Source organism: Xenia sp. Carnegie-2017, unplaced genomic scaffold, assembly GCF_021976095.1.
Source record: "Xenia sp. Carnegie-2017 unplaced genomic scaffold, XeniaSp_v1 HiC_scaffold_23, whole genome shotgun sequence".
Lineage (NCBI taxonomy): Eukaryota > Metazoa > Cnidaria > Anthozoa > Malacalcyonacea > Xeniidae > Xenia > Xenia sp. Carnegie-2017.
Window position 1 is genome coordinate 16,623,221 of NW_025813486.1, and position 17,539 is coordinate 16,640,759.

General features: G+C 32.1%; 1 protein-coding gene across 1 annotated transcript in view; it reads left to right on the forward strand.

Annotated features, from left to right (window-relative positions):
• Positions 1-17,539, forward strand: part of LOC124449262 (MAM and LDL-receptor class A domain-containing protein 1-like) — a gene marked incomplete at its 3' end in the record, with an annotated part of 51,989 nt that overhangs the window by 19,111 nt on the left and 15,339 nt on the right. The window contains exons 7-11 of the mRNA XM_047000201.1: positions 503-608; positions 889-909; positions 2,703-2,855; positions 2,941-3,194; positions 3,997-4,108. Coding sequence (XP_046856157.1) covers positions 503-608; positions 889-909; positions 2,703-2,855; positions 2,941-3,194; positions 3,997-4,108 — 646 coding nt within the window. The remainder of the gene's footprint in view (positions 1-502; positions 609-888; positions 910-2,702; positions 2,856-2,940; positions 3,195-3,996; positions 4,109-17,539) is intronic.

Here is a 17,539-nt window from a genome sequence, read left to right on the forward strand (position 1 = left end):
ACTCTGTTATACATGTATTTAGCTAGCTTGCAAAATAATGATAAGGCACATAAAATTATCATAGCTAAAGAATGAAATGAGTCATCCAAAATTTAAACACTCATCTCCTTTGGAATAAAATGTAGCATACTTTACTATTCTTTCTCCCCTTTTGTACGCAAGTTTACTGCACAACTTAAATATTTGTTGTCGTAATTGCAATCTTAAAACTAAGACAAAGCTCAGCTTTTACAGTTAAAACTATTGTCCAATTAATGATAAGCAGTTCAATTTGACAGTTTAGGCAAAACTGTTGGCAGGCATAATCTTTTGAACATGTTCAATAAATTTGCTTACTGAGTGAACCAAAACTAACTTCAAACAAAACGTCATTCAAACAAAACAACAGCTTATTAGCCCCCCCCCCCCTGTCCCTTTGTACACAAATGTAAGCATTCATCATTTGGTCTGCCTCGTTTTCTTTGCATACGTACTGAATAAACAACCTCTAATCTATATTTAGATAGTCATTGAAGGTGTAGATGGTAACAGTTATACTGGTGATATTGCATTGGATGATCTGTATCTAACAAATGGATCATGTCCCACTCATCCAGCATACGCTCAACGTAAGTTCAAGTTCAAAGTAATTTTAAGTAAATTGTCAAATCTTATGGAAATTTAACAAACGAGTACCTTATATCATTGTTGCGTTTTGATGTTAATTACTAAACAAAGGTAAAATTATAATTAAGAAGACGGCGAAGAGAAATGATGGGTTTAATTTGTCCTTCATTACAAATATGCAGTCTCGAAGATAATATTTAAAATTCTTGTTTAATTTAAGATCTTTTCTTTAATCTACTTATGATGAAAATTTTTTGTGCTTTTTTACTTTCATGTGTCCAGCTGGAGCAGTTTTCCCTACAAGTAAGTGAAATCATTATTGAATAGAAAATCATAACACTTTTGGAGAAATAAAAACTTTTAATTTTCCCCTTACCATTTTTGTTGTAAAACATGGCAACCCGCACAACATTTAAACTGAGTGACTTCGTTTTTACTTTCGTGGAGTATGAGTAAAATACATGAACAATTAGAATTGCATCCTTCATATACAACCTGCTGATTATAGTATTTCGGAAATGCAATATTTATTATGTCGTCTTCACCAATATAATTATAAAATTTTGCTCTCCATATCCACATAGTAATGACGTTTAGTTAGTTATTGCTAATCGGCGCACTTTAATTTAATCCGCGCACAAAATTTAATCCTTCCACTAAATTTCCATTCACCATTTTTCGCAATCTGTGAACTCCAAGATGACCCAGACGTCAATGCCACAGCATCTCATCAGATATTCCAGTCGCTTCATTTACAATTTTTAAGTGTTCGACTTTATACTTGCAATCCGATACAAAAAAACTTCCAGCTTTCTTTGCAATACCGTTCGCTGTTCCATCATTGCGAAAATGTCACATGTTGTATGATTAAATTAATACCTAGAGTTTCCAGCATTGGCGACTTTTGCAACACTTATAATGTAGTAGCTTAATTGTAGTAAAGTAAATGAAGTAAATGGTTTGAACCCGCGAGTATCGTTACATGTTTGTAAATGTAGATCGTCCAGGTTGGTATAGTCCTGAGAAGGACTGTTTTTGTTGTTGTTGTTGACTGACGTTTCAACAACCTTAGCGGTAGTCATCTTCAGAGTCAAATGAGGAGTAAACGTCAGGTTAGCCGTATTTGCTATCTGGTTCTTACGTCATTGTATTATGTGTACAGGAAATATGTATTGTCATTGTGATTTAGTGTGAAGTGAAATGTTTTTAGTTGTGAAGTGTGATTTAGGTGTGATGTTTTTAGCTGAATGTGTGGGTGTCAATTGTGTATTGTCATTGTGAATTAGTGTAAAGTGTAATGTTTTTAGTTGATTGTTTGTTTGTATTGTGAATAAGTCGTTTGTAAGGTGCCGGTAATTGCTGTGATCTGTTCAGGGGGGTTTGCTCCAAGATGGTATACCTAATTTCTTGCACTTTTCCATTTGAAACATTTGTGTTTAAAGTTACAGTACCAATTCGGATTCTACTTAGGATTTTTCCATCTCCCAGCATTACATCCACATGCTCTTCCATATTCTGAAAATCTTTTAATAGAAGTTTATTTTTACACACATGACTGGTAGCACCTGAGTGAACTATCCTTGTCCCATCAAGAATCAAGAATATTCCCTTCACCAACAGCAAGACTTTGAACAACAAGTTCCAAACTCTCAGTTTCACGACATTTACCTTTCCCAGTTTTTTGATTGTCTTGTTTGTCATGCTTTTTTTATTTTCCTTTTCTTTGTAATTAGCCTTACAAAATCTTAGAATTAATTAGTTACTCTGACCATTTATAATTCGCTATTTAATTTTATTCAATGGAAATAACCATTTGAGGTTGCAACCATTTTTTGTTTATTTTAATCAATCAGTTTTTACAATTAGCGTATTGTATAGCAACTCTAGTTAGCTACAAAGTGTGTAAGAAAAGTAAGTTTGGAAAAAAATTAAATTAAAATTTAGCAGCTGTATTTTTGAGCAATTTAAAAGAATTTTTGATTGATTTCTCATGATAATGAAATGAAATTACATTATATTTAATTTTAAACTTTTTTTTAAGATACAGATTGCACAGGAAAAACCGTTTAACAAAACATATTTTTTTTTTAAATCAGGTAATTGTAGTTTTGAATACGGTATTAGTAATTCGAAATGTCTTTGGAGTAATGTTGTATATCCGTGGGATAACTATGATTGGATTGTCCATTCTGGCTCAACACCTAATTATGGTACTGGACCAAGTTTTGACAGAAAAGGATCAACGACAGGTTAGTCTAATAAATGCTATTTGCAATATATAAAAAAATTTTACTTAATGCTATAAATTCGTCAATTTTGTTGTCAATAAAACAGGAAAGTACCTTTACATGAGAGGATATTATTCGATGGGATCCAAAAGTTGGCTAGTTAGCAACTACTTTAATTCATCAACGAAGTGTTTTACTTTCTGGTATCATATGTATGGATCAACTGTTGGTTCACTAAATATTTACGAGCAATCCATGGGAATGGAAATGAGACCTTTATGGACATTAAGTGGCAATAAGGGAAATATCTGGATGAGGGGCCAAGTGACAGCCAATTTCAGTTTTGAAATGAAAACCAGGGTAAGTATCACATTTACAATTCAATAGTTTTACATAAATAAAGTTTATTTATTTGATCATACTAAGCTGCTTTTGGTGAAAAGATTAAAAGTTTTCAAAAGATAGGAGATAACTGTTTCTATTGCTATCAACCAAATGCTTCATACATATTGCTGCTCTTTCAAAATAAAAACTGCATCTTCAAAAAAAGAAAAAAAATGAAAGAAAAAATGTTGTTGTAAGCTTTGGAATTATTATGATTCAAATAAAAAGGATGAACAATGACTTCCCGCCGAAGGTGCGAGCCTTTTTAATGAGATGTCTAAACTCTGTCGAGACTTTTTTATTGACAAAATATGAAATAAAATAATCTCGAAATTCTTTTTGTAGTATTTTCATAAAATTGAAATTACGTAGCTAATATGATTACTCGTACTCTGGAATGGCATGAGTAGAGGTTTCTCATTGAGCAGATCCTGAATGCATTGCACTTTTACAATAGGCAACTACAAGACGTAACAAAATGTAATTCTTTGACGATACAAACAGTGAATCTAACGTTTCACTAACAATAAGAGAGGAACAAAATATACAGGCAATGAAGACAAAGCTACGTTGCAACATTATGCTTGTTATACACTTTTAAATGCGTATATGAAAATAAAAATGACATCGGTATCTAGACATAAAACACTTTAGATTGTTGCTCGGGTTAAAAAAACCAAAAAAATCACTCGTCTTTTGTCCCTTTTTGCGACATTTGCTTATGTTTAGATTAGGTCACCCATAACGGAAATTGTGTCCGAAGTCTTGTTGTTTTTAGATCATTGTTGAAGGTGTAAACGGATGGACTAGCTCCAGTGACATCGCTCTTGACGACTTTCACTTCATAGACGGACCATGTGATATACTTCCACTAAGTGCAAAACCTCCAAGTGAGATATTTTTTCTCTGTTTAATTCAAACAAAAAATATTGAAATAAATAGGTAAATCCTCTGATAACTTTAAGTTTACTAAAATAACTTTATATTAATCATTCAAACACAAATAAGTTCTGCATCGCTGCAAATGTTCTAAGAATATACTTTCATGACAACCTCACAGCAAGCAGGTGATGAATGTGATTAACAACAACGTTTGGTTGTGTTACAACAAATTTTCGACATTTTTTTTACAACCCTTAATCAAAACACAAGTCTTTGTTGAAAAAAGCAGTATGTAGTTATACAAGATGACTTTCCCCCAGAAAATATGCATTGAAAATAGAATCACAATGCAAATGATTCTGGACAAAATGTAATAAACATCTCTGAAACATGTGTATCAAAGTGCTCATGAAATCGTTTTGTGTCAATTTGTATAGAGAAATTTCTGATTAGTATAGATGATCTCTTCCTATGTTGAACGTTCCATTTATTTTCTTGAAACTATACATCTTTAAGTTCAGGCAAGAGTTTAGAATTATTATTTCAGAAGCAACTGATTAACAACAAATCTTTAATAGAAGTTATTAATATCTCAAATTCACTCTGTGCCTTGTTTATTACCTATGCAATCTATTATGAATGTTTATTATTTCAGAAAAAGAAAAAACTACTCAGTAGTGTTGTAGAATTGAAGTAGAAAATAACTATGCATTTCATGACATTGAGAAATTTCTTGGCTTTACTATTATTGAAAAATAGGCAACACAAATAATCACGCTAAAAAACAGATTAGAATATGAACCAGTTTTCACTAACACTACATGTTTTATTTCTACAGGCTTTGGCATCCCATTAAACATTTGTCCATCGCGAACTATTACACTGTCTAAAGGACATATTGTGTCACCAAATTACTATCCACGTTACTATCTCTACGCAAGATGTACACTGACGATTAAACAACCCCTTAATACAATCTTCAACTTCAGTTTTTCTAACATCTCTCTTGACTCTTACTTAATCGGTGAGTACTTAAATGTAGTTTTTTTGATATCGTATAATTCTTCTCATGTGTGTTGATGCCCGTTTTTATGCAAAATTTTTCATATTTTTTTACACACAGATGTAATTTTAAAACGTTTTATCAAACAATGTGAAGACCTGTGTGCATGTGTTAACTACGCATTTATACATGATAATATTCTGTCAACTTTATATAAAAGTTCTTTCGTTTATTTCATCATAACTCGAAAGTAATTTTTAAGTCAATTCTATTTAAATGAAAGTTTTAAGTCTGCCAGTTTTTAGAAAAATTTAAGCCTAGATAGAGAGTATGTTTAAAGTTGGATAGGAAATGCAATACATGTACAAGAAGTTCATTTTAGTCAATATCAAGGAGATGAACATTGCAAGACATTAGAATTTTTAAGAAGAATTAAATATGTTCATAATTTGTTAATTATTATGTTTGCCAGCATATTGATCTATACAATAGTATAAAAGTTTCACCACACATTTCAAAATTTTGATGTGAATAATTTTATTGCTTTAATGTTATTTTCTTCTTTATAGTATGAGTTTTAATTCCAAAAATGACGTTATTGATTTATAATTACTTCAATAATCATTCAACGATTTATATGCAGGTAATCAAACAAGGTGCATCGATTCTCTAACTATATCTGGTGGAACTTCAAAACAATTTTGTACCAACACGACGTCCATGACATTTTTACCTCAAACAAGTGTCGTGGTTTTGACGTTCAGTGCTTACTTGAACAGACGGTTTGAAGGCTTTGCTCTTGACTTCGATACTTTCAAGAGTAAGTGCTCTAATTATTGTTTGAATACGAGTTTTAAATTTTTGAATGCTCATAAACTAAGTTAAAGTAACAAAATTTCATTCTTAAAGATGTCTTTTTAAAAGTTGATCTTAAAGACTACATGTTCAGGAATGCACGCGTGTTTGTTTTTAATCTGTTTTTTATTGATTTAAGTATACTAATGATGGGCGGCTAAGGACCAATTTTGAGCAAAATCGTTCACTAGTGGGAAAGATAGATGAAAAATCGTTTGTTTCGTAAAGAAAGCAGGAAGTTTGGCAGAGAGGGATTTATTGTAACCTTTTAACATTAAGATATTGAAACATCGCAAACTCTTAATATTAGAGAAATTTTACGGGTGTTTTGCATAAAAGCGAGGTAAAACAAGAAAATAACATTAAGACCCATAATTTCGTATTAAGCCTGAGTCAATTGACTTTTAAATGTTGCATTTCGTCATAACAGCTGTGTCAAACAAACATGTGAAGCTTTTTAATGAATAAGTCTGGTTAAATTTTAGGTGGGTAATAGGTAAGAATTTAAAATTTTGTATTTTGGGGAAAGTTAATATCAATGAAAAAACGTTTATTGTACATTGCGGTTGCTGCAAATTGGAATATGAATATCCTTGTACTGTCTTGACTATGAATTTGTATTGTTGAAAGGCAAGGTTTGCTTTGATCATCTATAGGTAATATATAAATGTATGTAAATAGTAGACACTTATAACTTACATATAGATATAATTACTATCATTTTATCGCAACATTATTCAAGTACTGCAAAATGTCAATGGTAGAAATAATAAAGACTTGCAATGAGGGCAGCATGTTTTGAAAGATCATTTTGGATGGGTGATGAGTTTGTCCGACGGAATGGTGAGGTCTTGTATTTTTATTTGTGTTTTCAACACAATGTTTTCTTTAGCTGCAATTAAGATGATGTTATCGATTTCCCAAAACTGTGTATAAATTATTGCAATTAACTAGCAGATTGTAGAGGTGAATTTTTATTTGTGAGTATACATATTTATCCATAATATCTTGATTCTAATTTTAAATTAGAGTTTGGAAATATTCTATTTTTTACAAGAATCACATCTGACTAACGTTAGAACGCGGAAAATGGCTTGTTAGATGTCAATAATTTTATTCAATAATTCAATAAGATTTTTTAGAGCATAAATACAAAGTACAATTGTGATATCTTTACAGCGTTGGGATTAAACAGTCTCATTTTTAGCTGCCGTTTACCTTGCCAAATTAAGTATCCACTGCAGCTGAGGAATGCCCAACAATTAGATAGTTCCTTACGCCACTGTCTTTGCATGCATAAAGTGCTGTTCACCCCAAATGTGTTGATTTTAAGCTAGAGCATCGCTTTCGACATTCTTGATGGCACCCACATTCAATTAAAGCTGATTAAGAATAATTTATACCAGAAAGTGTTCACCATAATAGTGTCTATCCTTCACGTGACTCCTCCCATCTCCAGTCACATGGAGAAAGGAATCCATTTTTCATTAGACTCCTTCCACCCCTCATGACAAACGCCCTTTTGAAAAAATCCCAGCCACCGCCATACATCAGTGATAACACACTACAAATTTTGGAGCAGTAAGTCTTCCTAAACTGTAAATGGTGTTTTGCTGGAGTCAGTTAATTGTGCCTACCTTGTGATTAGGCAAGGAAGGGGTCGCGAGAAGGACGTACACCATTCTGGTCAACACTCTCTCACCTTTCTAGCTCTTATTCAGCTTAAAACTTGTGTGGGTGCAAGCAAAGATCTCAAATAAATTTGCGCTCGGTGTAAAATCAGCATTTGGAGTGCAAAACATTTGGTGCACACAGAGAGGACAATTTTGTAGATAACTAGGTGATTTAAATGTCTTTGTTGAGCATAGTATTACGTTAAAATAAGAAAAAACATGTAGATAGAGCGCAAATTTATTTAGCTATTGAAAGTTGGTTGTCTAGCCTCGTTTTGGTGCAAACGCTATTTTATTAGATACAGGTTTGACTAGCTTTGAATTGCAACACGCAATTAAATGCAAGTATTGAAAGTGTAAAACTGCCATTCCATTTACAAGAATTGAAAGATAATTTGAAAACATTGCTTATTTATTCTATATTGAAAAATTTCTTAGAAACTTTTAACTCCTACCCCCCATAAATTCAAGGAGACTTATGTATTTAAAAGCTTTACATGTTTGTTTGACACATCTGTGATGACGAAATGAAAGATTTAAACGTTAATTGACTCAGGTTTAATACAACACTATGGGTCTCGATGTCATTTAATTGTTTTCCCTCGTTTACATGCAATACACCAGTAAAATTTCCTTATTATCGTGATTTGGCAATGACTTTATAGCTAAGTCTTAGTGTTCGCTAGTATTAAAAATCTTAGTATTAAATTTTAGTAGTAGCTTCGTATCTAAAGTATACAATAAAATCCCTCTTACTGCTTTTTTTGCAAAACGAATGATCTTTTCATATATTCGCGCCAATATAAAGAAAGTTTACTTTACAAGTTGAAAAAACTTAACATTTCATTATTTATTTTATGTATTGTTATGTTTGACAATTTTTAGGTGATAACCAACCTCCTGCCTTCAGTGTCTGTTCTAACAAGACAATATCCAGTAACTTTGGTCGTATTTACTCACCTGGGTTCCCCTTTGGCTACAACTCTAGCTTAAGATGTAGTGTTACTGTGATGATTCCTCAGGACAAATCCTTAGAAATTGTAGTCAACTATATTGACATCGATAGGAGTGAGTTAAATTTGAAAAAATTCATTTTATGAACGTGTCTAGCTTACATAATCTTCGCAATTATTTATGGAATACGATCTTTGTGACTTCCTTTGAAGCTTCAATTGCAAATTCCTAGCTCTCAAGTTGAAATGTTCTACATTTTATTAGATTATTATTCTGGGTGCATTTATGACGAGTTGGTCATATCAGATGGATCAACTTCTAATTCTACGTGTGGAAAGTCAACTGTGAATAGCCCTCCGATTTTCTTTACTAAAGAAAATATTAATGTCAGTTTTCGTTCCGCCCCCTGGAGTAATAGTTTATCCGGTTTTCTACTGACATACAAAATTATTGATGGAATGGGTATGTATACATAAATTTTTTTGGAAATCAGCATTTTGTGACATTGCAACGTGCATGTTATTAACTGTATTGCTGACTGCTCTGAATTTTAGATATTCATTGTACATTTGAAAACAACTGGTGCAATTTTACAAAGATTGGGGATTGGAAGCGAGTCATGGGATCAAACTTGGGCAACTGGTCGATAGAGGATCATACAATTGGCAACAGCTATGGTAAGTATGCTGTATTGTATTGCATTGTTAATTATTATAACGCAAAGAAAATACATTTGACTCTACATATGATTAAACCGGTTACATTTCTGCGATATTTAAATTACTTTTAAAATGTAAAATTGATTTGAATTAGATTTTTTTTCTTGAAAATAGATTTCGTCATAAAATAGTCTGTAACCAATAATGAGAAATAAAAAATATGGTCATTTAAGTTGGGTTGGTGTTCTGGCTTTGAACAATTCTGCTAAGAACATTTATGGTATTATTTTGACCATTCACCAACATTTTCTATTTTTACAACAGTTTTTACATTTATCACTTCGACAAAGTGTCTACTAAAATAATAAGTAATCCAAGAAAATCTTAAATTTTCACTCAGGTCATTTTGTGATCTTGGAAACATCTGTCTTTGAAAATGTAAAAATGGAATCATTAAAAGAAACCTTACTGCAAACGGAAAATTAGCATGTTTGAATTTTTGGTATCAAAGCTACGGATATACATCAAATACTTTAAAGATTTTTGTATTGGTTAATGGACGAAAACTTCTGTTATGGAACAGCACGTTGGGTACAACAACTTCTTGGGAAAAAGGAAGGACGACAATTTATTTAAACTATAATCGTTTCTCTGTAAGTCACACATATATTGTAGAAGTTTTTATTAATTTAATAAATAGTGCATCAAAGTAAACAAATATATTGAATGTGATTCTCTTGAATCATTTTACAGATAATTTTTGAAGCTATGGTAAATTCATATCCTGGTTATATTTCATTGGATGATATTCTTGTTGATATTGGTGAATGCAACAGACCTGGTGAGGTTTTAATTTATCATCACAATTTTGTGAAATTTACATGCCAAATTAAGAGCTTCAATAGCTAGGTGTATATTTTAGTTGATAGTATTAAATAAATATGGAGTAAACATAACTGTTCAATTTTCTTTTCAATTGTATTACCTGAGTTTTAAGGATTTGCTTGCGTAATCAAAAAAGTCCTTTATGTTGTCGTAGCGTGGATAGGATGGAAAATAAACTCGATGACGTAAAAAAAAACGTGTGACAGTGCAACGAGAATTTCGCCGTTCCTGTTTGTCATTATTTAAGGTTTTTCTGAACACGAACAGTGCTCGGTTTAAAAAATATAGGCAAATAGCATCAGGGAAGCTGTAAGAAAACATTTGCTTTTTAATTTACGTGTTAAAACGTTTTCAAAGGCAATATTATGAAATGCCTTAGGAGCATGGCATAGCCTTACTTAGATATTGTGTAATTTGCGTTACCATTTTTTAAAAAGCATTCTTGTTTTTTAATAATTGAAATGTTTTTTTAAAAGTTTGATAGATGACACCAGTGTTTGATACACTAGTGAAACAAAAATGACATGGGCAGTAACCAAAAATGAGTGTTATGTCAACAATGTATTTTGGCAAAAACTTGATATGCAGTTGTGTTTTGTTACCAAATATTTTGTATATGTTTACCATATGTTTATAATAATACTGCTATTTTGTAATGGTCAATCACAAAAAAGCAAAGCCTTGCGCACTCATCGAGTGCATATTTTTCTTTATATAATATCTACAGAAAACATATTTTTACATGTTAAATGGTAGTTATCTTCAGGCACATAAGTTTGTTGGTGTATTGTAAAGTAAGAACTTTTGATCAACTTTAAATTTAGAAAGTTGTTTTTGTATAACATAACATTTTACATGCCACCATAAAGACGTTTTTTGTTCAAAACAGGTGACTGTAGCTTTGAAAATGGAATAAGCAACTCAAAATGTCTGTGGAGAAATGTTGGTTTTCCGCTTGATAATTATAACTGGATTGTCCATTCTGGTTCCACACCATACTACGGCACTGGTCCTAGTTTTGACAGAAAAAATTCCACTACAGGTGTGTGCTGTCATTAAATCAATTTTTCCCTTCCTAAATATTATCTTTCTATATTGTATTGCATGGTTTGTATTTTTTTGAACATTAAAAATGCATAATGTCGTGGAGATGTCTTTGTTTGACAAAAATTTTTACAGAATATTAGCCAAATAGAGTAATATAGAAGAAATAGAAATTAATACTTGCTTGATACATAGTTCACATTTGACACAATCTTATTGAATGTACATTTTACGTCTAAACAGGAAAATACATTTATATGAGGGGAAACTACGGAAGTATAGGTTCTAAAAGCTGGCTGGTTAGCAACTACTTTAATACATCAAGAAAATGTTTCACATTTTGGTATTATATGTATGGATCAACTGTTGGTTCCCTCAATATATACGAACAAACTATGGGAAAAGAAATGAAGCCTTTGTGGACTGTAACTGGTAACAGAGGAAATTTTTGGCTCCAAGGTCAATTAACAATCAACTTTACCATTGGATCTAAAATTAGGGTAAGAATTACATTAAAAATTAAAAGTATTAAGATATTAGTGTTTACTGCAGTAGCAAATACAGCAAAAAATCTATTCATCTTTATAAAAATGCTATTATAAAATTTTAAAGAGTACATTTTTTTCATCGAATAGCTATTGAAAACTATTTTCTGCTACACTAAAATATCCACTCTTTTTTGAGGGGGTGGGGTTCACATAGCTGTTTTAAGAAAATTCATTGTTCGTTTGATGACGATGCTTAGTATTTGAGATATTGCGTTCTTAATTGCTGCAGGGGGTAGGGACTTTTACATCTATATGTATTGAAATGCAATATGCTAAGCCCTTGTATGTCTAAATGTGGTAAATTTACCATCTTTAGATTATTGTCGAAGGAGTTCGAGGTTGGAGTAGTTCCAGTGACATTGCTCTTGATGATTTCAAATTTTTGGATGGAGCTTGTGATATACTTCCGCTAACTGCCAAACCTCCACGTGAGTGATGTAAACATTTTATAACGCAAAATTTAATGTGCAACCCCGTGAAATTTAACCTCCTCTTTTTTCGCCAAATACAAAGTATACATTAAAAGAAACTTTTTAGTATTTACTTGAGTATCTTCTGTTAAGTATAACATATCTAAATCCTAAGCTAAAGATGGGCACCGGATGCGAATTTTTACCAATGAGTCGTGACGTCATAAGATGTACGCGTCTGTTTGTGTATTATGGCTTTATATACAAATTGCAAGACCGACGATCTTTTTTAACAAACTCTGAGCCAGAAAAGGTCTTGCAATCCAAAAAATTTTACAAAAGTCTTAAAAAGACAATTATCTGAACAACTATGAGCAAAAAAGTTCTGGAATACGCAATTTTTTTAGAAAATTTATCAACAGATTGCCTAAAACGGATGACAGCCATGTTCATGTAATGATGTAATTGTGATGTTTTCGGCTAGATTTCGTTCGATTAAGTGCCAAACAAGCATAACCTGAGGAAAATGACGTAATTCCCGAAAGCACAGATCAAACGCTATCGGTTAATTTGTAGTATTAACGAAACAACCATAAAAATGTCATATTACTAAGACGATTTGTGCAGAGACAGTCAGCATTCCGACACTAGGCTTTTTACAAACCTTGACCCAGTAAGTACATCATCGGGTAAAGATAAATTATAGCTATCGAATACTGCAAGCTATCGTATTTGAGTGCTTCATTGGGTTGGGTAAACACCAATGGTAAACACCAATAGCTTCAGAATGTTTGTTAATATAATTTTTTGGCAAAATGGCACTATGCCTCGGCGTTGATATAATGTTTTGTGTATATAAGGATGAAATATCAAACACAAAGCATAAATGCCTATGCTTTAGCCGAATAAAGGTTTTGGTGTTTATTTTTGAACGATACAGAACGATCGCAATTGCTTAGAAAAAATATTTCATGACAAAATTGCTTTATATTCTCATTTATAATTGCAGTATTGATATATAATTCAATCACATCAAGATTGCACAGTTTTCCATATTAAATAAGGACAGCAATGAGACAAGTACTTGAAGGGCTTCAGGACTCTAAGTAAATCCGCAAAAAATAAAAAATTAGCCACAGAACTTGGAAAAATCAATGAGATGGAAAGTGGAACATCACCTTGTTAATCTAACAACTTTGTTTGAGAAATCCTGAACCACAATCCAAATCCAATTTCTATTTATTGAACTAAAATACATGCTCAGCATTTGCAATAAATAGTCAAATATGAAATAAAATAAACATCCCAAAGACTGCAAAATGATAGTTTGAGTCATGATTTCCAATGACATACATGTACCCAGGATGTAGAAATTAGGAGGTACAATCGATTGCCCAAGTTAAATCTCCAATCTTGTGAGTGGAAGGTCTCTCACATAGACAACACAAATTTTCAAAAAATCAAAAATTAACTATACAATTTGAAAGCATGTTTAAGCAGAAAAATAAACAACAATATGATGGAAAACGGAATTATCACCTTTTCAATCTAACAGCCACAGTTAGAGAAGTACAGCAACCACAACTCAAACTCTATATAAGCCTTACATATACAACCCCCCAAAATAAAAATTAACCATAGAATTTGAACACGAGTTTTTAGAACAGATACAAAAAATCTCAAAAGTCTCTACCAGGGACTCCTTCTACACAGCAGTTTTTTCCTCAACACTATATAAAAAATGATGATTTCCATTTGATGAACAATTATACTTGACAATTGTGAATTTTACATGATAGAATTAGTCAGGAAATATCATCCAATTAAATCATCATCTTGACTTGATTCTCCAAAAGAAGAGTTGTCCTTGATGAAGGTTTGTCTAAATCATCTTCATCCTCTTCTACCAAATAATCACCTACAAATTTTTTGTCCATTTTACGTACAGATGGAACATCCAAAAGCGCCTTCTGCTGTGCCTTAAGCTTTTGAATTTGCTTCTGCAATGTTTCCCTGGTTTTCTTCAGTTGGCTGACAGTTTTTTTGGAGAAAGCTGATTTTTTGTTGAAATACAGGACGATTTTATTGATGACGAAAACTTGCGAATCCACTGATAAATATAAATATATTAAAATGTGAGCAAGGGAACGTGCACATTCCATAGCATGCACAATTAATATGTTACTTTGTGTCTGTCTTGGTTGGCTTTTCGTTATCTGTTGCTCACTCGTAGGAACAATTCCCTGCATGTCCACAGCAAAAACAGCATTGTTTCTGTCTTCTTTTCATATACTCGATATGAAATCTGCTTACATAAAAGCAAGAATCTTCAAATGTAACAAGCAGAGCAACGAATTTAAAGTAGGCAACCATTGCGGTCTATATTTGCGAACAAAATTAATCCATTTTCTTTGTCTTCGAGAATCTGTTTCCTCGTAAGAAACTTATGCATAGAAATTCCTTCTGTATCATTGGTGCAACTAATTAAGTTAGGACCATCAGCAACACAATATTTACCTCCACGAACACGTTTTTCGCTATTAAAATATACACCATGTACATCTTATGTCGTAACAAGGCTCATGTGAAAAATTCGCCTAGTAAGTGCAAAAAATCGCAAATTCGAAGACTGTAGAATCGATTTGAAAAAGTTAAATGAAATTCTGTTTTCATATTCGCATTCAGCTTTGCGTTCTCTATAAGCTTAGCTCAAAAAATAGGGGTTGAGTTTTGCGGGAATGGCACCTTTAAGCCCTAGAAAAGCCAAAGCTTTTATACAATAAATCTCCTATATTTAAGATAGTTTAATGTTGGTTTTCTTCTTTTGAATAAATGTTTGGTAAAAAGTCCTTCACATGGCGGCTTGGCGTTTTGTTAGATGCTGCTAATGCTATAAAATTTCATCTTCGTAAAATAAATCATAAGAAACGTTGCGACTTTTCGTTGTAAGAAAATCACTGTAAAAACTAAACTTTGTACAAAACATATGTTTTCGAACAAAAACACATTAAAATGTTAACAAGAAAAACCTGTCTGGCTTTGCTGTCTAATGAACGTTTTATTTAAATATTTTGAAAACTTAAAGATATGTCAAAGGCAAACATTTATTTTTAATGACCAGAGAACAGATCATGCTAACGTTTCTTTTACTTAACCATTTTTATATAAAAAAGTGTTAGCAGATTCACTTATATATATTTATAAATGTTTGAAATAGTTTAGTGTACTCTCAAGATGCATTTTTTTCGAAGTTTTCTTTTTGCTATACTCTGTTACTTTTTACAGGTTTTGGTATCCCAATCAACATTTGTCCAACAAGAACTATATCGCTGTCTAAAGGACATATTGTGTCCCCAAACTATCCATATTATTATATTTCTGCAAGATGTACATTAACCATAAGACAACCTCTGAATACGGTGGTCAACTTCAATTTTTCTCATATTTCTCTGGACTACTATTTAAGCGGTAAGTGTATAAATCTATAAGTTTGAAATGATTATTGTTTGCATCTGCACAATACAATTCCTGGGGGAAAAATGTAATTGGCACCAACCATGTACTAACCACGCAATCATTTTTAGTGAAAAGTTTCCATGGAAGGTTTGTAGTAGTGTACTGTTTGTGGCAAACATTAACCAGAACTACTCAGTCAGTCATTGTATAAACTTTCTAGAAGCTATCTAGTAACAACCCTTATCTTACGTTAAATGATTTTTAGAAATTTATTACCATTGCTTCGCCAATCGTCGAGAAGAAAATTTGATTAACTCTAACTCACATTAACAAAGACATTTATTTAATTTTTTCAAGTTAAACTAACAAGTAATAATCATTTTCGCTTTTCGTTTTGCTTCAACCGCTCTATTTTTTGAAGACATGTCTAATTGCATATGAATTCTTTGGAAATAGAAAATTCAGAAATCAAAAAATTTGTGCTTCAACTATGACGCTATTTGTAACGCTGGAACTGTTGACAAACATTCTGAATATTGTTAGTCTTGAGTTTAAAACGTCAAGTATATTCTTATTCTCCGTATCAGCTGTATTTGTCTTTAATGCATTCGGTGATTGTAAACTTAGATGTTTGAAACAGGCCTAATAAGAAGGTTGCCTCAAACTCTATTGTTCTAGTAAGATGAATTAATAGCGTATTTACCTAATTAGAATTCACCTATTCAAATTCGAGAAACGTTGTATTCCGAGAAAGATGACCATACATGTCATCTAAAACATTTTGGCAGTCATAATATTACAAGGTAAAACAATGGTTGTTTAGTGATTAAGTGTCTTCCAAAGGATTTTGGAGTGTGTAAAAATCCCTTGGCACTTTTTGCCTTGATCTCGTGATTTTTTCTCAGCCTTCCTCAGCTTTTGAATGCATTTAAAAGGTTTTTTTACAAACCCATGTATTTTTAGTGAAAGGCGCTCAAAAGTCGACCGCATCCGAATCGGTTACGCTATGATTTTTAAAATCACGACTAAAATGACATTTGGCGCTTGTAAGAAAAGGTTGTAAGTTTTTGCACTTAAAGTTCTTACTCCTTTCAATGACTCAAAATCCTTTCACGTCTCGCTGAATCCCGGTTACACGGCTCATGTGAACAGCTTTTAAAAAATAAAGCACCTATGTGAACCTGAAAGTCTCACACATATTCAAAATGTACAAATATATTTTCAAATAAAAAATACATAGGTCTTGTTTTGTTATGGTTGTTATACAAGTATTTGCGCATGTAAATTTTCATGCGCTCTAACTAAGTTTTATGCTGAATACTTTCCACATACTGATTCTAAAAAATATTACATTGTAATATAACACGAGCTTCAATCATTTTAGTTAGGGAAAAGTATAATTTGTTGAAAATCTTAATGATACGGTTGACACCCGGAAAAGATCGTTTAAGTTATAACTTGCAGCCTGAGTTACCATATTTCTTACATTTGAAAGAAAATCTCTCTCATAAAACCTGTAAAACAAATTTTTCACAGAAAATGCAATTGGAAGTAAACGCACTTTGCAGAAAATTTTTGTGAAATATGTCTGTCAACAGTTCCTTTAGCTTTCGCTCAGTTGAAACTAGCAACTCAGGTTGCAAATTTCAACTTAAATTATCTTCTTTGCATACCAATCAGACTTGCAACAAATTGTTTCTCAGTATACTACGGACAAAGCATCTTGTTTTTTTAAGCAATTCAGCTTCACATTTTCTCGGTTTCCATATAATCATCGAGTCATCAATTGTGGAAAAAACACAATTTCTAATTTTGTCTAATTGGTAAGTTGTCAGATTATTCTGAAAACCTATATGATATCCATATGATTGCCAGTCGTCAAAACACATAAAAGAACATGGGTAATATGCAAAGTATAATGGAAGAAAAACAACGATGGTAAATAATGCATC